The sequence below is a fragment of the Colias croceus genome, chromosome 21 (assembly GCF_905220415.1).
Source record: "Colias croceus chromosome 21, ilColCroc2.1".
NCBI lineage: Eukaryota > Metazoa > Arthropoda > Insecta > Lepidoptera > Pieridae > Colias > Colias croceus.
This window is the reverse complement of record NC_059557.1, coordinates 6,494,478-6,522,298: the sequence shown is the minus strand read 5'-3', so window position 1 is coordinate 6,522,298 and position 27,821 is coordinate 6,494,478. Positions and strand designations below refer to the sequence as shown.

Sequence of the window (27,821 nt, the reverse complement as noted above, 5' to 3'; positions counted from 1 at the left end):
GCATGATGGAGCGCCACAAATAGGTAAATATTGACAGATGATTCCTATATTAGAGAGGTAGAGCAAGAACTAGGTACCCGTCCGATTAGGGCCCTTCTGGCCTCCTCCACTCAAGCGACAGCCCAAGCCGAGGTTCGAGATCCCCGTCAAGGGGGGACGCCCTTGTGCATGTCGCTACCAGGGTGAACCTTCAGTTCACCCCCGCGTCCGCGTTAAAATGTAGAAGCCCTTCTGGCTAACATTGAGAAATACCTTACAAAAAAAAAAAAAAAGAACTAGGTACCTAATACAATAAATCGGAACACTGCAGGAAAAGTAACTTGAAACATGTTTCTGTAACTTATTTTAATAACATCTTTTAAACAAAATGTAGGATAAATAATTTAGTTTTTACAAAGTATATGTTGGAGTTGTGACCAATATATCAATCCGATTCATCCAAGAGCATGTAAGTCAGAATTTCTCAAAACGTGGGTGTATTTTACAGCCGAATGATAAGACGTGAGGGCATATAAATCAGAGGGTACAGTGATTACTGGAAAACACGGTACAAACTGGATACAGACCCGGTTTTTTGTATGGCAATACGTCTCCGGCTGTTTTCAGGGCAGCACATTCTATGGGCCTTGTTGGCGGTAACTTTTTGTGAACACCCTGGCATTGACTCCTTTATAGGCCAGTGTACTGCGCACTCATATAATATGGTACTTGTAAAAAATCGGTTTAACGATGGTATGCTTCATGTCTTTATTAGAGTTTTTATACACAATGTTGTTTTAATAGTTTTCATTTGGTGTCAATATTAACTAAACCTTGAGAATTGTTTGTATGAATGTTTGCCAGAAAATTATACATAACTATTATTATTACACAAAATTAGATATAAATTGTATCTTTATTGTATTGTATTGCAATAATTATTCGATTCTGTTGTAAAATAAAACGGGATATCTTTAAGCTGCATTACAATTTAGAAATAAAGATATGTTCAAACTTTTACTAAACCATATTAAATGTTGTTTCACTTAGTTGTTTCATATAAACATTTACCTGTGCATTGTATAAATAAATATAGGTGAATATAGCTTATTGTTATAAATACAGATAAGCAATGTAATTCCAAGATAACATAATCAATAATCATGATTAAAAACATGGATTTACACGTAGTTTTGATTAAAGTACGCTGGCGAACATACTGTTTAGGTAATATCTTGGGTAATATCATATTATTTTTGTCACGGTCTTTTTGGATTTATATTTTTAGAAGCACAAATTACGAAAAAGTTTCCACGAAGATTATGAATAATTATTGATGGGTATGCAAATTATGAAAAAGAATATAAATACCTATTACCTACTTCAATTAAATTAAATATGATACAGAGTAATATTTTAGTACAAACAAATAATATAGGTATTACTCAACTAAAATAACAGCAGTCGTTGCATACTTCCACATCCAATTAATAAATGCGGAAGGAAAATATAAAATAGTCTGAATTTTTGAAACGCCCATTACCTACGTCGGAATTTGGACAAAATATGTAATTGTTCCATATAGTTTCATATAATGCGGCGAATGATGTCGATTTGTTATTGTCGAGAAATCGAAAGCTGCAAGGGATGAAATGGGGTTAACAATAGGAACTACTATAATTGCGTTTCTAAAGCCGCGTGCAGCTATTAGGTACATAGGTATATTATGAGATAAAGTACTAAGAGATAATGAATTAATCCGTTATATGCCTAAAACAAATTATGTGATTATCCAACTTTAATAAAAGATTTAAATAGATACTATTTAAATCATACAAAATCATATCATTCTGGTTTATTTTTTATTTATTTATTTTTTATTTATACACTTTATTGTACAATACCAGAATAAAAAAAATTATTCTGGTATTGTACATACTGGTTTATGTCAATAACATAAAACTTAAGCAATTTTATTATTTATATAGCCATATTGAATGTATGCACATCTGTAATTTCACAATGGTTTGCATAACTTCAACAACGTAACATAAAATATGTGCATGTTGGAATATAATATAATTTGACAACGCGGTTGGCGCAGTGGAAAAGTAACTGCCTACTGAGCCGACGGTCCCGGGTTCGATTCCCGGTCAGGGCAAATATTTGTGTGATGAACTCATTTATTTGTTCTTGGGTCTGAGTGTTATTATCTATATATGTATTTATTAAATATTATATTTATCGTCGCCTAGTACCCACAACACAAGCCTTAATTGAGCTTACTGTGTGACTAGGTCGATTTGTGTAATAATGTCCTATAATATTTATAATCAAGATGTACGAACTACACCACAGACCTACATATAGCATATAATATTATGCCGTCTTATTTCACCATATCGATACGTACATTCTTCATCAGCATTGTGACTTTTACAATATACCGATTGAGCAACTCAAAATCGTAACATATTTACACGTACGAGCACCGACTGACATACCGACCTTGCTCCGTTTCTCGCAGATTATTTCTTTTTCACGAATCGTAAAATGCCGGAACAACCATGATTTTTCTGGAAGCAAAAAATTATATTTTTACACATTTTTTTACCGATTTACGGAAAACTTTAACGGTTCTGAATCGATTCAATCAGTAAATCAAACTTATACCTTGCCTCTTTGCAATATGCGTAAAAAGTTACTTAAATCTGATAATTTTTAATTGCATAAATTATTTTATGCACTACCTGAAATAGCGGAAACAGATACAATTAATTAACCCTTACAGACCAAGCTACAATCACTTTTTATTTTCTTGACTTCACAAATTCAATTATTTCTTATCTGTATTCCAATTGCACATTCTTATTTTATCTGTGTCTAAAGCGGTTTAAGCCTTCATAATTCGAATGCGCCAAGCCGTTTGGATACCCAAATAGATGACCCGAATTCAAGCATAAAATAACGTAGTGACTGTAATGTCTGTCTAAAATATACAAACAAAGCAGCTTTGACCTTGATTCTATAATTTCAGTAGGCATGTTTGTTGTTGGCATCTCCTGTTTGTGGTAATGCAATACAAGCATTTTGTGCACCACAATATTGCCTCTAACTATAATAAAAATAACTGCGTTAAAAACAACCGACTTCAAAAACGGAAAAGTAAGAAATAAAAAAGATTTGATATTATTAATTACTACATATTATTTTTATGTGCTATTTACTAAAAAGGTTTGATGTCGGTGCATGGGCTTAATACTAAGTGCTTAGTGTTTGGCACCGACTTCAAACCTATTTAATAAATAGCACATAAAAATAATATGTAGTAATTAATAATATCAAATCTTTTTTATTTCTTACTTTTCCGTTTTTGAAGTCGGTTGTTTTTAACGCAGTTATTTTTATTTAATAATTTTTAGTGTATTTTTCAACACGAATCAAACGAGCCCAAACTCGATAAAGTTGAGTCAATATATTACTGAGTTCCTATGGCCACCTTCCGATTCCATCATCAGATCAGCTCCATGTCATGATAATGTTTCATCGCTATCCAATTTACATTCGTATACAAAATTTCAGCTCAATCGGTTACCGGGAAGTGAATCAAAGTTACTTGCTACATTGAAATTAAGTCATCGAGTACAGACAAAAATGCTCATAAAATAAAAACTACTAGGCCTAGCCGAATAAAATTTTTATGGGACCAATTCGACACCATCCCGCATCGAACAAAAAAAGAATCACGTAAATCGGTTCAGAAACCTCGGAGTAATCGGTGTACATACATAAAAAAAAAAAAAAAAAAAAAAAAATATACCGGCCGAATTGATAACCTCCTCCTTTTTTTTGAAGTCGGTTAAAAAGAGACAATAATAATTATGTCTAAGATCGCAAGAAAATAGTTGGATGTATGAATAATTTATTTTCTTATTTATTTTAAACTTGTAACTACATATAAAATACTTTTTTAAATATAATATTGTTTGACAAAAACTAAAATACATACGTTTAAATCAAGAAGCTTACATCTTAAATAAACGGGTGCGTAAAACCTGTGCGTAAAACAGACAAATTTGACATGTCGGTCAAGAGCAAGTTTACATTGTTGTAAATGCAACACAGTATTTTATTACGGTGCTACTGGGTCAGGTTGTAATCGGTAAAACTACTGCCAATAAAATGTTAATTACCTACCTACCATATTCAAACGAAAATAGTAGTAGAAAGTCTGATGAAGCGTATTTTTAATCCGTGATGTGTCATGCTTTTTTTGCGCCAATGACTTTTTATATTTTTTTATAGTATAATTAAATGTTTGCACAGTGCACTGGCTGGTTATGATTGATTTCTTTGTTTTATACGAATTAAAAAAATATATAAACGAGAAAAAAACAGAATGGTAACTGGGGAAATAATTAATTTTGAACAATATTACAATTAATGAATAGTAAAATATGGAAATAAGGTAGGTAGGTAAACAATACAATAAGAACGTTTTTTTTACAAAAAAAAATACTAGAGACGCAGCTGCAAGCGTAAAATTTTTTTTTCTCATATTTATATATGCATTATTTTTATTTATTACCAATTTATGAATAAATTAATGTTTGTTTCAGATCATCCGAGATGATCCACGTTGATGAGTCAGATCCAGTTGGAGGTAAGAATGCATTTTTAATTTTTTATACATTTGTTAAATACTTAGGTACTTAATAACGGTTTTAACTCTAAACCTTACAACATAACATTAGAGTAAGTGCGCCAATTATGGACCACCATAAGGTTTTTTTGTAATAAAACTCAGAATTATAAAGATTAATCAGCCTTATATATTTTAAAAGGTTCGGTAGTTATTTAGGAACAAAATCAAGTATTAGAATTCTTAAAGAACATTAACATCTTAGAAATAATCAACATTTTCTAAAATATGTCATTATTGTACATTAGAAAAAAGTGTACAAAATATGGACCACATGGTTTTAAATATGGACCATACTGAATTTGGTACAAAATTATTGAAAAAAAGATGTCAAGATTGTAGGCTTGGTAGTTTTTCTTCCTCGGTTGCTGACAGTTTTCTTTAAATGCGGTATAGGCTGAAACACTTTTGACGAAAAATATGATTTAGATGATGTAGAACTAACTATTGAATCATTCATGGTCAGTGTTGACACTCCTGGTTGTGCATTTGCTTCATGATGTCCATCAACGAGTCTGGGGTGATGGTTCAATTACAGATTAAGGTGTGGGAGATGCAACAGCCTTTGTCTCAGGTAAGCAGTTATCGGGTTCAGGTACAACAGCCCTTTGCTGAGGTATCAGGTTATCAGGAATTATATCAACCGGTGCCGTTATATCGCGCGCTGGGTCATTAGAAGGCCACTCTACTGCTTTAATTGCATTAGCCATTGCCTCCTTATCCCATGTTTGTCTGTATTTGTAGATGTTATCCTTAAACAATCAAATTAAAATAAATTAAAATAAAACTGTTTGTAATATGGACCACTAGTCCATATTCAAAACATGCCGGTGGTCCATATTATAATACACATACATTTTTAGGGTAATATTGTTGCTAAGAAAAAAATTTTAAACTATTAGATATATCAACTTATTATGAACGATTGTAAAGCAACTCACCTTTCCCCTGGTATAATTCACTTTTCCATACAGTAATATTTTATGGAGTTATGAGCTTACGAAGTTAGGTAAAAAATTACATCGCGCGATGACAAAAACGAAAAATGGCTGCCGTTAATGCGTACGCGCTCGCTGCCCAACGGCAAACGACTAGCGAGGCTCTGGTGGGGTGGTATTCAGTTTTCGGAGACCGATACCTACCTACGACTGATAGTTTTCGAGAAATGTAGGTAGTCCATATTACGGACCCAGTCCATAATTGGCGCACTTACTCTACCTATGTGACTTCTTATGTATGAACTGAAGTGTGAAGATTAATTGAAGAAAATGTGCTTGTATGTTTATTGTTCATCCCTAAACAGTTTTGTTTTTCTATCTTAGAAACAACAAAATTTATCTATAAAACTGCGGAGTAACAATTTAAATCTCAGAGTTACGTCATATGAAATGAATTTGGTGTTGATACACTTCATATCATCAACCACAAATCTCAAAAACACTAAAAGTCAAAAGCATTTTAATCAAACACCTTACAGACACCAAAGCAAAACAATTTAGTCAACAACTCGCCTGGCTGTACACTGTACAGTGTTCACGAGGTTCTAATAAACAAACAAAAAAAAACTCGATTTTTGGCAGAAGAACGGATTCCACTTTATTTTCGACGCAGACGCCTCGCTATGGTTGCTGACATTTGACTGGCGCACATTTGTCTTACTTGTAACGTGGGGTTATTTATTATAATGCGAGTTATAAAAATATTTTTTTGTATAATCATACTGTCGTAAATCATATTTATTGAAACTTTAACACTCGAAAATTTTAATTTCCCTTTTATGTTTACAACATTGAGAAGAAATTTTAAATTTACATTAGTGTTGCCCAAATGCAAGAACAAGACGAGACTTAGCCAGTCTTGGTCTTGGTCTTGCGCCAATACATCTGGTCTTGGTCTTGGTCTTGGTCTTGCGCCAATACACCTGGTCTTGGTCTTGGTCTTGGTCTTGCGCTCCCAGTCTTGGTCTTGGTCTTGGTCTTGCAGCAAGAGTCTTGCAAGTCTTGCAAGTCTTGCAATTACCTATTAGTCTATTACTATTTATTAAAGTTTACTTTAAATCTTAGAAAAACGTATTAGAATTGGAACATTGTGAGCTTGAATTAACATAGCCATAGTAAAGATCAAGCAGATTAATAAATAACTAGTAATGCGCATAGGTCCAGTTTTTCATATTCTTTGATACAGTTTTTTGCGTCTCATAGAATTCCTAAGCGTACCTACCTAGTTATACACCGAACTGTTACACCTAACTACTCAGTGAAATAGCGCTAAGTCCTAGCTGCAAGACGCAAGAGTCTTGCAGGCTATGTCTTGTTCTTGCTCAAGTCTTGCACGGTCAGTCTTGGTCTTGGTCTTGCTAAAAATACGCGGTCTTGTTCTTGGTCTTGGTCTTGCAAAAACGCAAGACGCAAGACCAAGACTGCAAGACCAAGACTGAATTTGGGCAACACTAATTTACATATTTCCACCATTCATTAAATCAATTTGCCAAGATATTTGCGAATCATGCTAGTTACCTACAAAATTTGTATAGATCCTTTACTTCCTGTCCTTGAATTTACCTTGAATAAATCAACAAGAATTTAAATGAAGACGTTTTTAGACTAGTAGATAATACAATTATTTCAGGACATTCTCACTTTTTCTGATATGAAATGAACTAAGTATAGCTCTTTGAAAGTGCACTATGGTCTTTAATCTATATTGCATTTAAAACGGATATTTCACGATCTCCTTGCTTATAAAACACTAAGAAGGTAGTAAACAAACTATCTAATCAATATACATCTTGGATAAGATCCAACTCGTTTACAAATAATTTTTAATTGTGTTTTTAATGTTATTTTGCAATGGTTCACGTCATATCCGTAAATATACATATACATACGTTTATATATCCCTACATTCCTATAGGTACATGTATAGGCTACGTAATACGTATACACTATACATAGGTACTTACTTCATTCATTTTCAAAACATATATTAGTATGACGTAGGTACTCATTAATTTGTATTGACAAATTAAATTGTTAATATTGTTAATACAATAAATTAAATTTATTGTATTAACAATTAAATAATAATTAAATAATTTTAAGCTAGGTACATAAATTACGTGTTCTGAATTATACCTAATTTTAAAAATATACTAATTCTTATACCTAGGCAAAGAATACGTAATAATGTTTCATAATTTTCATTCATTCATACCTACATAGTGCGGTGCCATAAATATTCTTTCAATGTTTTAGTTAGAAAATGTAATAACTGCTAAAATTGCGTTTTATGTGCTACTTGAGCAGGCACGTATAGGTTTTTCAATGAAAGAGATAAAAATCAATAATTATTTTTATTAATATCACTGAAATAAAATATGCAAGTTATAGTAGATATAGATTGAAGTTATACTGTGGTCCTATGTTGTTAGTTTGTCGCCAAATTGATAAAATTTTTCCTGAAATGTCGAATTTAATTCAAGGTCTACTATCTACAATACCTGTATACAATACTATCGCAACATTATAATATTATGAAGTTAGTAAATTATTACGAATGCACAAGCGTCATTTTGGATTTGTAATCTTAAATGACATAACAAGAGAGTCATTATGAATCACTTTCATACTAACTACATTTACAAAATGTTGTCTTATAGGTAAAATATAACATATTTTGAAAATAAACTTCAAATATAGTCTACAGGACCTCAAAAATTACCTTAACCTTATATTTTGTTAAGGACTTTTAAAGCAATTTAAATTAAAGATATCTTTAATATATATAAATCTCTTGTCACAATGTTTGTCCTCAATGGACTCCTAAACCAGGTACCCCATTATAATAAAATTCGCACACCATGTACAGTTCGATCCAACTTGAGAGATAGGATAGTTTAAATCTCAAATCGTTTTAGGGAAAGCGGGCGAAGCCGCGGCCGATAAGCTAGTTTATTATAAGATGTTGTTTTTCTCTGGTAGAGCCTGAAAAAAACAGTTACCAAACATCCTTAAACCCCAACTTTTATTAATTAAATTTTACACTATTATAACAGGCTTATATTATCTGTGCTAACACTATCGTCACATGACTTCATTATAATCGTATCCAACTCGCATCCTAAAGAGTACTATCACACCACTAGCGCCATAGAACAGACTAAACAGAAAGGTTACAGCACATTGCACCCAAAAATGTTTGAATACGTGCCAAAATGCTTTAGCCGTGTTGTGTCAATACATTCAGCACTTGACCAGACGACTGTGCATTCAAGTGGACTGTCGATTCATCTATAAATAAATCGTAAGAAATTATAGACTATTTATGAGAATACACTGAAAGTTGTATACCTATATGAGTACAGAGTAATCACTATAACAGATAGTTTAATACTGTAGAGTGTAAGTAGAGCATAGGGACTTCGTAGAAAATCCCTGTCTAAAAAGTAATTGTAAGTTCATTGGAATATTTGAAAACAATCTGAAGTTATTTATAAGTTGATTTTTTTCATTTGTAACACCTTATACCTGGCAGCCATAAAGTAGGTTATTTTTAAAACTATTCTCTACAAAATAAAACAATTTTTCGATAAATTTCTCACTTTCAAATCCAAAAGTAACTTTCCAATTACTCCAAAACATTCCAAATGTTGATGACATCCGAGGATTTCAAATTAAACATTCCAAGTATCAAATCGCCGCGTAATTGTTAATTTCCTATATCTATGAGAATCTATTTTACATTACAGTTCTCACCATAAGACCAATAAAAATTTGCACTTTCTAAACTTGTTCCGCGAGTTCTTTCTCATTACTCTAGTATCTTCGCTAATGTATTAATTAACTATTAAATGTCAATTATATGTGAAAGGTGTACATAAAAGTTCATCAGAAACTGTCATTGTATCTTGTAGAAATATAACACTTGACTTTCAACTGGATTTCTTAGAAGCAATATCTGTGACGACGTGATATGGATCGGTAGAATTTCCTTCTTGGCGTAAGTTAAGTTTTAAAAATGTGTAACGATTGGCGATACTTCGTTTTTCTGGAGAAGTCAACGATAAAATATCTTGAAGTTAGACACCAATTTTTACCACTATCACTTTATTCTGTGATAGCAATAAAATGAATTAAATCAAACGTGGTAAAAATTCAAATACATATTCGAAATAAACTACATCCAAATTACGTGTCTACATTTATCGATGTCTATGATTAATTGATATCTGATATCAATAATCTATCGTCCTTACCCGATTCAATTCATATCATATTAATTATTTTGATAATTGAAAAGTTTTTATATAAATTTTAGGAACACTCCCAGTTTCGGTGATGATCAATCGACAGAAATTTTCCTTGTAAAGTTCCTAAATATAAAGAAGCTTGGAAATTCGGAAATTCGTTTGAAAATTTAATTAAAAGACTATTTTCTTTTGCAGAAATCGAACCCCCATTCCAGTACCGCGATGTCACAATCAAGAGGAATACAGATGTCAACGACTTCTTTGATATGCTATCAGAGATTGGACGGTAAGAGAATTTATAAATGAACAAGCACAAACAGTAAACAAACAAACAATAAACGAACAAAACAATAATACTTGAACTGTACATTGTATGGAACAAGTATTGAATCACCTGAGCATTTTACTTCACTACAAAATACAAATGTGTGTGTAGTATCTTCTCCTATAATTGTTTTATTTACTATTGGCATCACATGCTTCAATCCATTCATCAATTGTCTTCCATTTTTTTTTGCATCCTTACTGATCAAAAGACTTTTGATTGTCTATTATTTGCAAAATACTATATAGGATTTTATACTATTCTTCTTATTACCAGAGTTGTTATAAAAATATTCTTACATTACAAAGAAATCCAAGCTATATTTGGTACAAAGAAATTCTCGTAGTTATTTTTAAACTTAATTTTGCTCCTACCATTTCTTCTACCTATACTTGACCTATACAATGTTTTAGCTTGCTTTTAAGGTAAGTTTATCCTTCCAGGGGCAAATTCGGAACGGTATATCTATGCCGAGAGAAGAGCTCAGGGCTAGAACTGGCCGCCAAACTGGTCTCCGTTAACAGAAGGGACGAGAGACGCAATGTTGAACGAGAAGTGGAGGTCATGAGGCGTCTGCGGCACCCGAGGCTTATACAGCTGTATGACGCGTATGACTGGGGCAAATATATGTGCGTCGTGTTGGAGCTGTGAGTATTTCTTGTATAACATAAGTGAAGTGTATATTTTACAATGTTTTGGAGAGACCTTGTTAAATATGAATGGATCCATTGCTCGTATATTTTCTGAACAATTGCAAAAATTGGCAAAGGCAGGAGTTGTGCGTAGCCAATTTGTAATATTCTTTACAGAGCACGATTTTTATGATTTCTTCCAATATTGTAAATTGTAATACAAGTGGTGTGAGAATTCCCCTTATCAGAAAAGTATCTTGCCTTATCTTACCTGTCCCTAAAGAAAATCGACCATTAAATGAATATGCCCCAAACGCATAGTTTAATACAGAAGGCTTTCCTCACGTGAGTGAATAGCTATATTATTTTCGATAGGCTTTAAAATTTATGTAGTAGAGAACCCTTTTAATAATAGTTTTAAACGTGTGGGTGTGATTGAAAATGGAAAAGTTTATGGCCTCGTCATTCGACTATTATACAGCCTGACAATTCCAATCATAAAACTACATTTAACGCATAAAGCACGAGTAAGGTCTAATCAAGTGAAACTAATCAAATTTACTTCTAAACATTATTTTGTAATGTGGCGTAACTGTGGTAATTGAATAATATAGTATAGTTATTTAGATAGCCTAGAGTTTCAATTTACATATTTAACTTCACGAAACAAAATCAACTCGATAATATTTACAGTACTCCAAAATTAATAATGCGCATGCAAATCTTCGCTAATTGTCGTACTTCCAAAATGTATTTCATTTGACTAAACAAATTTTACTAAATTATGTATGAAGAAAATGCATTTAACCACTCTTTAAACACATCGTCTTCGGACGCTCCGGGAATATGACAGTTACCGAACTGTGTCGAAGATTTCTATGCGCATTATCACTTTTGGAGTACTGTACTCTTCTTTTAAAAGGTAAAAAGGAGAGTAAGTATATTATTGAGATGATTTTGAGAAAATTGAAAGCTGTATTCATACGCTAATTATTTATGGCGTTGCTGATGAATTTACAACAAACATCCAATAAATCTTCTTTGATGAAATATTGGAATGTTACTTTTAAACTTCTGCCTGCGCAAATAATCCAATCCAAATGCTACTGCAAAACTTTCAATTACGTAACAGTCAGTGTATCTAATAAATGAATGCATTAACAAGGCATTAACAAATCCATACTAATATTATAAATGCGAAAGTAACTCTGTCTGTCTGTCTGTTACTCAATCACGCCTTAACTGCTGAACCAATTAGCATGAAATATGGTATAGAGATACTTTGATACCCGAGAAAGGACATAAGCTACTTTTTATCCCGGGAAATAGGATAGGTTTTATCCCGGAAATCCCACGGGAACGGGAACTATGCGGGTTTTTCTTTGACTGCGCGGGCGAAGCTGCGGGTGGAAAGCTAGTATAATATATTTCTGTACCTACATTTAAAATTCCAGAAGCCATTAAAATTGACTATCAAAAACATTCAAAGTATAAAGTACCAAAGAGACAATTATCAGTCACGGAAACGTTAATAAATCTAGAAAACCCACACACGAGCCGTGAGCAAAGTGTAGAATTACGAATCGTATACGTGTCGTAGTATCGCAAATAGATATTGGCCGTAGGATCTCGTGATGTGAAATACTTCGAAGACGGAAACGTCAAGAACTTGGCTGTTATACAATTACAATGCAGTTTTCCGAATTGTGATTATATTAGATGCATTACTCATGAGCCCTAGATTTTCTTCTAGGTCTGCACGCCCCGGAATAACTATCAGGACAAAAGTTCGGAGTGTAATTTTAGTTTCTATATGTCAAAGTGATTCCCAGCTAAATGATTAAACCAAAAAGTTTGAATTGTACTTTAATCTGAATAAAAGGAATAATTACAAGAAGTTTAAGTTACCTTGAATGATCACTTAGTGAAGACTCAAAACCCCTATTTCTGGTACGTTAGTAAAACAATGTAAATTGTATCCGTCCTATAAAACAGGACAATTCACATACTTCATCTTGTGTCCACTTATAGTTCCTTCGAATTGTTTTAATTAAGTAAAAACGACCTTGAAGAACTAGTTCTGTAAGGAACGGGATTACAGGTTGCCCAGTGCTATATCTGAACGCAGTTTGTTTTTATAGTTGTTATTATTTGCATAAAGAAATCGCTTGTCTTACGACGAATAAGAAAAAGATAAAATTTAAATATGAAACCAAAATACTTATATACCAATTACGTGACCTATAAATGAATTAAGATAATAGACATATATTTCTTTCTTCTCTATCATAGATTATTCTACACAATTTTGACAACAGAATATTCCTGTACTATTTATGCGTATGAATCGTATCACGTACACACTCAGCTTTCTATATTTCGTTCCTAGATACCTCCTACAAATCTCTTAAATGACAAACGTTATTATTAATAACATTGAATGAGGACCAAATTAGCAACACAATCTTAAATCGAGGCAGGTGATTCAGTAGCGCACCCACGCAATAGCCAATACATATATAATTACATCGTATATGGGATAGCAATGTCGTTGAATAATAACTGCAAGCTTATGAGACCCTATTGTATTCAAAGGACGGGTTATAATATGCCTAGTTCATTGTTTTTTGTTTAGCGTCTCTGCGTTGTGATGTTAAGTATGAGGGGTTTACGTAAGGGGTTAACGTTTGTCTTTTTCTTATTAAAGTAACTCCCGGTTTCATCAAGGATATGTACATTGTACAAGGTCTGTACAATTAGGGTTATTTTGTATCTTGATAAACTTCTAAACTTCAAAAGGACTAATTAGAAAGGGATCGGAAGAATGCCGCTAATAATCCCCATCCTTTAATAACCTGCATCATTAAAAGACACATAGTACATAAACAACTGCTGTCCTGCCTAATTTTAGGAAAAAATTGTACTGAATTTCAAGGCTTCCATAATTGCAAACTATTATCTATTTGGATCTATGTCAAATCTAGTTTTATCCGTTCAACAAACTATAGGTCAAAGACATTCAAGATTGATGATAGATACATTCAAAGATATGGCAAGAATTATCGCTGAATCACCTGCGACGGCGCATTTACAAAGATTTCGATTCTAATTTGGTATTCATTCACGAGTGAGTCAAACTTGTAGTTTTGTTTAAAATGTTGATGTAGGTTACGGTAAGGAAGGAATTTCAAACATAGCCATATACCTACAAGAGCTTTGTGATGAATCATGGGAAGGAATTTCAACACTGCCCTTCGATTGGTAGTGTATTTGGTTTTGGTAAACATGTGGTACTTGTCTTCAAATACATTGGAAGTTTACATGTGTGACGTTTTGGCAATGCTTTGGACAAGGCTTAGTTCAATTAGCAATATGTTGTAGTCATTATGTTCAAATAACAATAACATCGTTAATATTTAATGAAGATAATTTGTTGGGAAATTTGAAAAAATCTAACTAAGGATGTATAAATAGTAATAATTCAAATAAAGTAATTATTATATCAATAATGATGATTCTATGATTCCCTATCTGGTTAGGGCTTCCAAATACACAGTTTTGGTTGAATTCCTTATTTCGATCTTCAAAAACACATTGCATTTGAAATTCCAATCCGAATTATCTAACCTTAATCTCTTTGTTGTTGTTCTAGTACTGACTCATTATCTCAGCAATCTTCTAATTAAACATCATTAGCGAAGAAAAGTGAATTTCTTGCCATTAATCTGATGTGGGGTACACCTGTCGCCATGTTTGTTATATCGACCTAATTCTCATAAGAACTAGATCATTCATGAGTTATTTATATTATAAACAAATGACTAAAATGCCAAGAATAAGGTCGTTCATAAAGAATTATAACGAACCTAATATAGCAAATTTTTATTTAACAGAAAAATATGGGAATACCCAAACTTGACTAATAAAGTGATACTCAAAAATATCTAGAATACATTCTAACGAGGTAAAGGGATTAAAAAGGTAAAAATAACATATTGTACCTTTCAGGGTGTATTTTGTCAGTGTGCCTACTTGTAGTAGTTTAACAATATATTAGTTGATATTATACGTCATTGATCATTCAAATAATCAACTTACCAAAACAAATATGGTTAATACATAAATAATGAAGCACATTAGCCTCACGAATTCCTCAGGAATTTGTCAGGAATTCGTGTCACATTACTATTTCAGAATCGATTCAATAAATCATATTTAATACATTTCTGCTAATTGCACCTACGTCTCAAATGTTACACGTGCTCTTGGAGCTGATGATAAAATATTTCGTGTTTGCCAGAGATTTATTGCTCTATGCCACTTCATTAATAAAATTATGACGTTTTCGCGTTCCATTAGGAACTGCAAATTCAGGGTTGCCTCGACCCAGTTCTTACACTTGAAAGAAATAACCTAGTGATTCACGAAAATGATATTAATTATGTATTATAATAAAGTATTTTTTCTTCATTTACTGATTGATCGTTCATTGACTTATCCATAAGTACAAAAAGTTACTTCTGTCTATAAAAGGTACTTCCCGTGAAATGTGCGATTATTATAGTCTTTAATCATTCTTAGATGAAATAATATACTTAATATTCATGAAATAATAGTACACATAAACCATAATACATTTTTAAATGGCGCTGCACTGTGAATATGTTGTTCCTGATAACTCTTATGCTGTTATGGGTCCCACAAGTCGAGAATAATTAAAGTGTACGTGTAGCAACCCTAATATAATGGATCTACGGTAACACGTAGAAGCAGAGATGTTAATGGATCTTCGATATATACCTAGATTTATAAAGTAAAGAAGATTACCAAGTAACATTATATCTTGATGTTTATGCCTCTACTTATATAGAATAGCTACCTTATTAATACAAAAATATTCAAGATAAAAAAATCCAGTAGGTATAGAGTCATACAGATTACAATATTATAGATAACATTATTAACATTGCAATTATTTATCTTTACAAACAACAATTATTAAAGTTACAAAAGGCATCGTACTAAAATAAGTATATTAACAAATCCTTACTTGGACTTTGTTCCTTACTACATAGAATGTTTATAAATAAGTTAGTAGGTAAGTAGGTATGTATAGAATATAGATAATGCCGATTTTGTTTTAATCAAATTAATTAAGATACGACATGAATACGACACAAGTTTTATCTTGGTGCAATTCTTGTGCAATCTTTGATAACATTGCACATTCAAATATTAAAATATAGAATATTATTTGTTTGTTTTTTAGTACAAATATATATAAATATCTGTCGAGCCTTCAGAGAACTTCGTAGTCTGCTTAAATATAACTATCGAACTACATAAAAGTACCTTAAATACTTACTCTGTTCAAACTCAAACAAACAAACAAAAAATCTAAAAAACATAAGTATAATAATAAAACACATCAATGTTTATCTTCGAAACATGAATGCGAGAGATATTGTAATTTGGAAACCATGATAATATAGTTTCCAAAACGTCATAACTGTGACGTATTAACACCACAGTTAAAACTAATAACCTATTAGATTCTGTTCATAATTACCATTTAATTTACAACCATATTTGTATTAGTATAGAGTTGTATATTGTTTATGTATCTAACACTGATGTCAATGTCGTTAACTCATCATTGTGGTCACCGCTAACCGCAAGTTTGCTTAACAGTAATGTACTTTTCCATTTTACCGTTTTTGGGAATGACTCATGGAAATGTTGTGGAATTTTTAAAAGCACTGTGTCACCTGCATGCTAAACTAACATAAACTTATGTTGCTTAAAACTGTTCTCGAGTAACCCGAGTTATTTAATATGTATAATATTTGTTCGTGCAACCTCTCTGACTTTACCTATTGTTGTTTATAAAATACAGATTAACGATAAAGATAAAGAAACTTTACATTGTCTATAGACTCTAACATGCTCGAATATTAATTCTTTAATATTTGATCAGCTGTTTATATATCAGACTATGTTATAATATGATACGAATTACGAAATGCTCTATGTTCTACTTCAAGATTTCTAGAGTTCACTTTTAATTTACAACAAATTATTTTCTATTTCAGCCTACAGGCTTCGGTCATATAAATTATATGATATGAATAATTATGATAGGAAAAGGCTTTTTTAATATTATATGACCTTAAACTGTTACTATGTCCGCGCAGAAGAAAAACGTCTAATCAAAAACAATTCATCAGGGCGATAACAAACGATAGAAAATTGAAACCGCGCCATAAAAATTAATGATCCGTATTTAATTACGTTAATTGCATATTTTGCAAATGATTACGTCTACACTTGTGTAAACTACAAAGACAGCCATGTTTCGGTCACATCTGGTTGGTGGCGGATGGCGACGCGCCAACTATGCGCGTACGCCGTAATATCTGACAGGGGTAGGGCTGCGAAAAGCCCTTTTTTCTGAAATAACTGATATGAATTTCTTCGCAATATTTTGTGTCAATCTAGCGAGAGGCCAAAGATAAAGTTTATATTTTCAAAATGCTCTTATTGTACCTATATCTTAGTCATATTCATATATTATCTCAAATGAGTTAGATATGGCAACTTTGTGGCAAAAACAGGATTCTAATATATTATATGATGGGATGTGTAGAATCGACTGATAGAATATGTTATCAGTCGATTCTACACATCCCATCATCTTTAAAGTCATCTTTGAAGTCTGTAGTACACTGTACAATAGATAAAAAAGACAAAATGGAAAACCATATATTATAAATAAAGTAAGGTTAGGTTAGTTTTTTTCATTGTTTAAAAAATGTACTGTAATTGTAATTCTTGGCATGATCAGATAGATTTAATCAATTGTCAACCCTAGTAAGAGCACTTAATGTTTGACGACATCGCTTCTGTTATAAAATACCTATTCCCAAAGAAACTGTAAAGAGTACGAAAATAACTTAAATTTATAATGTGAGGATTGTTGTGAGTACGTGTACTACGCAAAATATTTATTGTACTAACACACTGTACTATTCATAAGTAAAAAAACGTCACCACTTACAAAACGTAACAACAATATTTACAAGTTTAAATATTTTTGTAAGTAAAAGAAAAGAGACTAGATTAATTTTGTAGGTCGTTAGTTCTATGCTTATATCCTCTTCCCCATTTTCTTTTGATTTTTAAAGGAAATTATGAAACTGCTATTATGTAGAGCAGTTTTAACCCTAGAACCCTACACTGTATTTGCCTATCCGATTTTCCTACATGGGGTTCTGTGGTACCCCAAAGTAAAAAAATATTGGAAAAATAAATAAAACAGAACTTGTTTTAAGTGTTTTATTATTAATGTAAGATAGGAACATGCGATTACAATTCAGCCTTTAAACTTAAACTAGATAATTAATTTGAGCACTTTTCACATACTTTAATTTGATGCTCCAAACAAATTGGAATTTGGCACTTGTTGCACCTTGTCTTGCTTTTTCGGTCCCTTATTCTAGGACAGAATCCACAGCGTGCTTGTATATGATGCACCTGAACTGCGCTTTGGTTTGATAGAGGTTTTTTTAGAATACCTGATATGGATTCTTTTATATCCCGCCTCAAAGTTGGCTTTTGTAAACGGTCCTCCAAATGTTTTGTGATTAGACTCAAGGCCAGTTGCTTTAAAAAAGTGCGACGATATTTTATTTGTGGCTTATTGTTTGCAGTTGAACACTTGTATAAGACCCAAGAATTAATACCAGTTGCATTAAGCAACCCATAAAAGAGGCAAAGTGGTCATCGTCTTGTTTTTCTCTGAACGAAACATTTTTTAGCCATCGCGTCAAACACGTCCACACCCCCTTTAGTTTTATTATAATATTGTATTATTTCAGGGAGCTGTACATCATCTGTCTTATCTGGGGTGTCGTGAAGAGTAGATAACATGATAACTACTTTCTTTTGCTTCGATTTCGGTATTACAATTTTCCTTCACTGGGGTGTAGGAGCACCCCAACAACCACCTACACACGACTACGATGCACAGCGGTCGCCGCAAGACTGACCAATCAGAGGCTAATCAACCGAAGAGAAAATACACCGAAGGCCAAATCTGTGAATTAGAAATAACAAAAATCCTAGACTAAACAAAATGCTGTGGGGTGCTCGAGCACCCCGGGTAGGGTTCCAGGGTTAATATCAATTGCTCAAAAAATATATAAAAAAGTAGAAAATGTTACTATTAATATACTCAAGAATCGCTTGGGCATACGTTAATATGAAAAAGTTATTGAACCTAACAATCTTAAAGCAATAGAAAATTCCATAAACAATAGCATCTATGATCTACCAAATGAAGAGTCATTGTGCGTACTACAGACACTTAAATGGTTCCTTTCCGTTCACCCACGGATCGCAACTTGAATATTAAGTGAAGAACATTGTACTTGACTGGAAACAGGTGTCATTTGAATAAACATAAAAGATAGCTACGATTCTTTTATGCAGATCATTTTGGCGTTCGTCTCCTGTACTATAATTATAGGTATAAGGCTTGGCAGTGATACAGTCTATTAAGATGTTGGAATAAAATTCACAAAACACACGCCAATTATTTTTTATTTTTACATCGCTGCTGATATATTTCTGACATTGTTGTACTGCTTATTTATTTACCAGACAATCGTTTTATCTAAATTTGTACTGGTTGCAGATTTTGATTAATTTTTTCAACGATACGTTTCAAGATCTGTTCATTAACACACATGAACTAGGAATTAAGTACCTATATTAAAAGGTGCATAACTTTCTAAATAACAAGCTCTAGCAAACAGACGCAAAATATTTAAATAAACACTACAGTTATCGTTTTCTTATAGACTCTTAGTTTGAAATTAGTTTCTAAAACCAGACGAATGCATCTTGCAACTCCATAAACAACCATCAGGTGAGACTGAATAAACAAAAAACGTGCGCAAAATCTAATTGACTCAGCCGCCTTTCGTACATCGACGTAGCGTTTATAAAAATATTTTACTTATAAATTATTCAATACGTCCAAACTCACTGTGTGACGTCATAGAGGAAAATATAGATACATACGAGCCCATTCATTCATCGCTTTTAAACCTTTGACTTAGCGTAATGCACGTAAAAGTTTTGGCACTAAACTGACGGGGGCAGTTGAAAGCGCCAGTTGCAAGTGAAGTGTAAACAAACTCGTTTATTTGTGCTTTTTTAATTTTTTAACGTCTTCAGGAAAGCATCAATATGTGAAATGGCTTCCGATCACTCATTACACATATTATTAAGTTTATAGTTATATTTATGAACTGGAATGATTCAGTTGCCTTTTTGTATAAAAATTTTATTTGAGTTATTTATAATATTATGAAAATAAAGAGACTATATTTTCAGAAAATTTCTCAAAATATAATTTTCAATACGAATATACCTAGTAGTGATTAAATAATTAAGTATGTCTTGTGTTATAAAAGAAAATGACCTAGAGTCACATAGACTTCACGCCATGTGTGCAAACATTTAAATACATATTATATCAAAGTAACCATACTGAAATATGCTGAAACTTAGAGCGGTATTCAATCTCATCTATAAAACATTTAACGAATCAAACGTCCGCGTAATGTTCAACCACTGTTCAACAATAACATTTCTATTGACATTTACAAAACATCGTAAACAGACTAAAAATAGGTATTGTCGATCGATCTTGTGTATCCGCCTTTGGCGACCGCCAAAACTGCTGACAGTCTAAAACTAATTTGTTCATTTTTAAACGCAAGGACGTGGGCTGTAGCCTATACCATAGTAAAGAGAGAGAAGTAGGCCAACTCCTAGCGTTTAGGAGCGCATGGTACCTAAACTCGCGAGGCGCAGGGTTGACACTTGTCACATTGATATTTATATTTATATACATTGATATATTAAATATTTGTATACACACCGACTGTGTTTGTGTAAACACCGACAGATCACAGCGCACATGGCGCAGCCCTAACGAGACCGGTCCCAGAGTAGGAACCGAGTGGCGTTGTGTGCGTGTGTACATACATGAACGGGGGACATGATCAAGCGCTCTGCATACATACAAACGGCGCGATGTACCTTTGTTCGAAGATAACTTACTTTTCTCTTTATACTGTGGCTGTACTCGCAAAATGCCAAGCACGGTGAAAGCGACAAGCAAACGTGTGGAATCAACCTTGAATCAACCTCGTATCTATTTATCAAGCTACTTTCCCTAGAGGCTATACCAAGAAGCTTATATCTAATACACTGGAGATTTCGGTATGAACATTGACGTGTAACAAGAAAATATTGCCCAGTTCATGTTTTTTATCACTTTCACACCTAACTTGGTATTGCCACTGTTAATACGAAGTTTTCCCAAGGCTACTATGTATGCTGTAATATTCTGTGCAAAAGGTTAGTTTTTGTACATGAGTTTGTTGATAAATTGCCAACAACGTCATTCAGAAGCATTGTTGGATGAGACAATTATTATTTATGCTAAATAAACTAAGTATCTGAACCAATTATTAAAAAGCGATACTCCCTGATTATGGGTAGTCACCATAATAAAATTGTAGCAACTCTCACTTTGTCAATATGGCATGTGTGTCAAAAAAATTGCGTCGCTTCGAATATTTAAGTTAATATTGTTGCTTATTTAATGAATATTTTCCGAATATAAAGAATGCATTGTATTGTGCAAAATTGCAGAAGTGTTTGGACACCAAATTCTGGCATAGAATTTCACAGGCAAGTGTATATTTACGTTATTTACAATATTCCTCAATACTCCTGCATTTACCTGTTTAGAATCATTTCAATGGCAAAAATTGTCTAATTTAGCATCATTTTAGTAAGCAGTCATGTTAAATTTGTTATTTCCCTAATACTTTATCATTTTTCAACAAGTTTTCAATAAACAGATTTAACAAGTAAGGTAACCATGATGACGAGTTTTTATGGATAGCGAAGAGAATATATTGTAATAACAATATTATGATGAAAATTTAGAACACCATTTTAAAGATTGTTACTAGTAATGAAACAACACATGACATCGGTATTGCACTCACATGTAGTTATAAGATTGTTCGTTTTTACATTGAAATTTATACTTTTTTAACTTACCTCATATTTTTTTGTTTTACGTATTTCAGCTTTCCAAAAAGTAAAATAAAAAGAAATATATGTGCCCATCAAGGTTACTGAGGATTACGACCCAGAAAAAATACCTTTTGAAAAATAAACTTTGTAAAGTTAGCTGAAATTTGTGCTAGGCTGCTATAAAGAGTTTTTCTTTGATGATTCTGGCTTGAAATTGACCCGTCGAAGCAACGCGTTTAAAAAGAAGATCTGAGTAGCTAACAATTTGGTAAACAGCATCTGATGCAAAACACAACTTTCCTCTATTTACAAAGGATGTTAATGCTATATATCGGTTCATATCCAAGCTTTGTAGCCAAAAGTTATTTATAACTATCATTCTATACCAATTAAAATTGTATGTACCTACCTATAAAGTATGACCATAATATTATAATATAAATACTGTTAAAAATATATGTCATTATTATTTATAGACCATGATTTTTAGTTTTTTCTATTTTGAAAAATCCTGAATTTACAAACCAGCGTGGTCACTCGACAGAAAGAGACAAATAACATGACTGACGTCATTGAATGTCATAGTTTCTTGTTTCAAGTTAATGGTCATAGTGCAATCTCCAGTGTATTAGAGGATATAAGCTTCTTGGGCTATACCCGTTTATTATTACTTTGTATGTACCAGTTAAACGACTTCATGATTTTAGTTTACTGCTGGGACATTACAAATTCCAATGTTTTCATCTTGAGTTGAGATTGATTTTATCCAACGACTTCAATTTTATCGGATATATATGACAACTTGATAACAAACTTTGAATAATATAGCTTTTTCTTTAGGTACAAACGTAAATTCAAATTCGTGTTATTTCGATGATAGTATATTTGTATAAATAATAGTTGAATCATTTTGAGCTAAAGTCCGCTTTTGTTTTATCTGTTCTATTCTTGCGACGCTTTTGGCGCCAACAATCCATCCGCCATAGACGTACGCACCTTTCAGCTCTCAACACTCAGCAGTGAATATACTTTTATGCAATTATAAATATTTGGCAGACACTCAAGTTAATTCACGTTTTTTATTTCTAAAAATACGTGTTAATTTCTTATAAGATTTATTAAAGATACAACATCGTTGTCTCAGTGTTTGCAATAAATCCTGCCATTCACGAATCTATACATACTTATAATAAATCTGTAGAAGGGTCAATTCTGTACATTGAAAATATTGAAAAAATAAATAGCAGGGGGTGTTACTGGATCGATACCAAACCCAAATATGTGATTAAAAAAATTTTTGTCTGTCTGTCTGTCTGTCTGTCTGTATGTGAAGGCATCACGTGAAAACTAGCGGTTCGATTTCGATGAAACTTGGTATAATTATACCTTATTATCCTGGGCGTAAAATAGGATACTTTTTATCCTGGAAAAATACGTAGAAAAAATTAATCTTAATTTTTCAGTTTTATCCATAGACGTTGTTCCGTAGAACCGCGAACACACGTTGCGTATTAATTATTATAGGCCTAGCCGTATTTGGGAATTGGGTCCAATAGATATTTATAAGATTTTATTGTCAGTACCTACTCAAAATGGAGAAATAAACCATCCACGCGAAGACCGACATCCGCACGGACGGAGTCGCGGGCGGAAGCTAGTCACTAATAAAATCCTTTAAATAATTTAAAGGATTTTATTAAGTACGTATTTATAATTTGAAGCTTCTTAATTTTTGCACTGTGAAGTCCCGACACTTGATTAAAAATTTCTAAACCATTGTAATTTGTAAATAATGTCTTATTATCATTAAAATCTATATAGACAAACGTCCATTATCTAAACATTATAATTGTTTCAGTATAACCGGCGGCGAGCTATTCGAGCGCGTCATCGATGAGGACTTTGTGTTGACGGAGCGCGCGTGCACCGTGTTCATGCGGCAAATATGCGAGGGGATTGAATTCGTACACCGACAGAACATACTGCATCTCGATATGAAGGTATGTTTTGTTATTGCAAAGATATAATAGTGCATACACATTCGTGAAAAGGGCACGCATGTAAACAAGCTTGTTAGGTACTCCTTTTTGGTCAGTATTTGTGTTAAGAGTGGTTTTTTGGACGCACGATCAAGAAACAAAATGTTTTGCCTTACTATATCTACACTAGCATAGCTTGGAATTAGACTTAGGTCTTAGGTGTTAAATATTAAACACGCACAACTTTTAACTCCTAAATTGATAAATGTTAGGACAAATGAGATATAAAAAGAAGCTCTACAATCTACATCATACAAAGATTTGCCCAAAAACATAGGGTACATAAATAGAGCAACATTGTAATGCGAAATCTAAACATTACAAGTCTTGCGTACAAACGTACATCACACAAATCACAAATGATCAAATTGAAATAACTCGCTTGTCAGTAATGTGTGATTCCATTTTGGTTCAGATCCAAGTCGTTAATCAGAATGGCGGAAAAGTATGCGCAGGAGTTTTATGATTGTCCGCAGTCACGACGCCATTATTGTTTATTTTACAAGCTTTTATTTTTGACTCGGATTTATAATTGTCGAAGCTCGTTATAATTAGTATTCACTATTCACCTCAAGTATGATTCACTGAGAGTGCTGTTCAAAATACGCCTATGAATGATCCAAGACGATTACTTATATTTAGCCTGATCGAGATTACTTCAGGGAATGTTGTTTTTATAGCAAATAACATAGACATGATTACGTTGCGTTGGTACAAATAAGTTCTAAAGCTTTAGCTCTTCTATTTGTTTTATATGTTTATTCCAATTTCCAAGGCGTTATATGAAATTTTATTGAATCAAATCAAATAAATAATAAGAGCATCCAAACTAATAGTTGCTTTCCTCTTATTTAGTTTTCCATATTATGTGTAAAGTTAATATGAGTCTCTAATAAAATAAAATAAGCTATATTTTTCGGATCATAATTCAACCTTCATAAATTTACAGCCAGAAAACATCCTATGCCTAACAAAAGCGGGGAACCGCATCAAAATCATCGACTTCGGCTTGGCGCGTTTCTACGACCCAGAGAAGAAACTACAAGTATTGTTCGGTACCCCAGAGTTCGTCGCGCCTGAAGTTGTTAACTTTGACCAGATTGGCTATGGGACTGATATGTGGTCGATCGGCGTTATATGCTATGTACTGTAAGTATTAAATATTATATCGTTTTTTATTTAGGTTGGTCTAATTAAAGCAGTTGTTTTGAGCACAAAAGTATACTCAAATTTGGTTAATGTATGGAATCTGTGTATGTCCATAGTTTAGGTTTAATTGGGAGAGAAGTTTTTTCACTAATTATTTCTTATATTCTCAAACCAAACTTATGCCTTAAATACATTTTTGCAGGTTATCTGGCTTATCACCATTTATGGGCGAAACGGATATAGAGACAATGGCCAACGTAACGATCGCCAAGTACGACTTCGATGACGAAGCGTTCAACGAGATATCTGAAGACGCCAAGGACTTCATTAAAAAACTCCTCGTCAAAGATAAAGAGTGAGTATACATTTTTATTGCATTCTTTCCTTTTTTTCTATGCTTTTACTTCACTCAAAAGTCAATAGACGTCTTGACGAAAGAATTAAAAGCAACTTTCGAACAAGTAGTGTGTAGTGTACCTGTCGATAAAGACCCTTTGTTACTTGTTGTAGCCAACACTGACTGATATCAGTTTCTAACAAAGTTACGTAGTTTATCTATAAAATTTATATTAGAAACTCATCTAGCATGTTTTTGTGGTAGTACATATTTACTGTAGATGTAGTCTAGCATCATGGTCTGGACCATATTGGCTTTTTAGTGCATACAATTTGAGGTGTTGGGGTAATAGTAACAAGGGTCTTTGTCGCAGGTCACGGCCGAGCGCTACGGAGTGTTTGAGGCACAGGTGGCTCGTCAAACGCCCGCCGGTGACGCAAGAGAAGCCGCGGGAACAAACGAGGCTATCCCACAAACAGGAGCTAGACATGGCCAAGGATAACCTTCGACTCTTCGTGGAAAGATGGAGTGAACATCCTAACTCGCCATATGTGTTCGACAATGAATCCCAGGAAATACTGACTCTGGTTAATTGTGAAAGATCCTCAATCGGAGGCTGCTCACCGTCACCCAGAAGCTCTCTCAGCAGCTCACCAGATATTGTCTTCGATGAAGATGACCTAGATTTCGAACCTCCTCCGCCAAGAGAACCGACGAAATTCAAGACCAGATACAATCCAGTAGAAAGGAGAGCTTCCGACAGTAGTTGCTTCTTACATAAAAGACCAGATGTACTAGTTAGGAAAAATTTAGCGGAAGAAATCAAGAAATTATCGGATCACCTATTCATGTTGTCAACTATGAACACGGATTTAACGAACAACAACAGCATGAAAGAAATGGACAAAAATGTATTGGAAAAGAAAGTATCCAGAGAGGAGAAGAAAACACAAAATGGCTTTAAAACTGAAACAGAATCGACTTTCAAGAAAATATACACAAATGGCGACGCCAAAAGCGAGAAAACAGTGTTCATGTCAAAATCGTCACACAAAATAAACTCAACGTTTTTAAAAGAAAAGGAGCCAGAAAGACCTATGACTAGTAAAATGCCCTGGGTTAAAACTAGATCCAAACGAGTGACGAGTACGAGCAGAGACGTTCCAGATCAACCGACAGACAAACGCAACACATTCTTCGAAGAATTCGATCGGCGTCGTGACAAGATAGATAAATTGATGAATGGTTACGAAAATGGAAGACAGATGCCGTACAGGCGAGGAGATGAGAATAACGCGCATCGGACAAAAGACCTGCTTTTGCATCTTCTAGAAAAATGGGGAGAAACAGAAGAAGTAGAAGCAGAGAGATCAGCTGGAGGCACTTCCAACGGTGGAAGACATCAATCCATCTCATTAGAATGGTCTCCGTCCAACGAACTCGCCCAAAACTCAATGTCCAGCCTCCACGCGTTCTTCCGAAGACAAACGTCAGATGAGAAAATGCAAAGGACAAAATTAACAAATAACATAACTAGTTCGAAATGATTTTAGTCAAGTTTAACGGACTGTGCCATGACCTTATTCAGAAAGGTGAACCCAATGAGATATCTAACTTAAATCGAACAACGTATACCGTATCCATGATTCATTAATGATCTCACTTACGTCGTAATAAAAATCAAAGAATAATACATTATACGTAAAGTTTCAATCGGTGTGCCTTTCTGAATAATTTGTAGGTTACCAAATTAGGAAAATGACATTATTTTTTAAGATTGAATATGAAAATGACATTAGATGACAATTTTATACGAATCTAGTCTCCATACTCAAAGCTCTGTATCAGCCCGATTACAGAAGAAGACTGAGATACAATTTCGAAATTTTTTTACACAACATTCACATTATAGTTAATTTTTTATACTGTTCTGTAAATAAGCGCACATTTAATTTTACTCCGTGTTATTCATATTTGTTCCTTAACGGTACTTAAGTTAAGTATTTGTGCTGTATTAAATATAATTTATTGTTAAATATGTACGTTGTTTTAAATATAAGGCTTAATTAATTTTGATGTTTTATTTCACTCATTCATCACCTTTGGAAATCTGTCTATACAAAATAAGAAGTTAAATCAAATAATTGTGTCTCATGTGGAAAATTAATTGTATTTCTATTAAAACCTACAAAAAAAGAATCTCATATTATATGCGACCATAATTATGAAGTTAAATCATATTTTAAAATCCCGTAACTACCAATCCTACGTCCCCATTTATCATCCCAA

At 33.1% G+C, this 27,821-nt stretch overlaps 1 protein-coding gene and 1 long non-coding RNA gene across 2 annotated transcripts in view; one reads left to right on the top strand and one right to left on the bottom strand.

The window, feature by feature from the left end:
• Positions 1 to 27,603, top strand: part of LOC123701217 (myosin light chain kinase, smooth muscle-like) — a 35,231-nt gene extending 7,628 nt beyond the window's left edge. The window contains exons 2-8 of the mRNA XM_045648618.1: positions 4,599 to 4,642; positions 10,125 to 10,215; positions 10,698 to 10,901; positions 23,866 to 24,007; positions 24,996 to 25,195; positions 25,398 to 25,550; positions 25,906 to 27,603. Of these exons, the coding sequence (XP_045504574.1) occupies positions 4,609 to 4,642; positions 10,125 to 10,215; positions 10,698 to 10,901; positions 23,866 to 24,007; positions 24,996 to 25,195; positions 25,398 to 25,550; positions 25,906 to 27,079 (1,998 nt within the window). The 5' untranslated portion in view covers positions 4,599 to 4,608 and the 3' untranslated portion in view covers positions 27,080 to 27,603. The remainder of the gene's footprint in view (positions 1 to 4,598; positions 4,643 to 10,124; positions 10,216 to 10,697; positions 10,902 to 23,865; positions 24,008 to 24,995; positions 25,196 to 25,397; positions 25,551 to 25,905) is intronic.
• Positions 5,168 to 5,744, bottom strand: LOC123701218. Its single transcript, XR_006752698.1, has 2 exons — positions 5,623 to 5,744; positions 5,168 to 5,433 (listed from the first exon to the last, which is right to left on the bottom strand). It is a non-coding gene; the product is annotated as an uncharacterized LOC123701218 (long non-coding RNA).
• Positions 27,604 to 27,821: the final 218 nt, after the last annotated feature.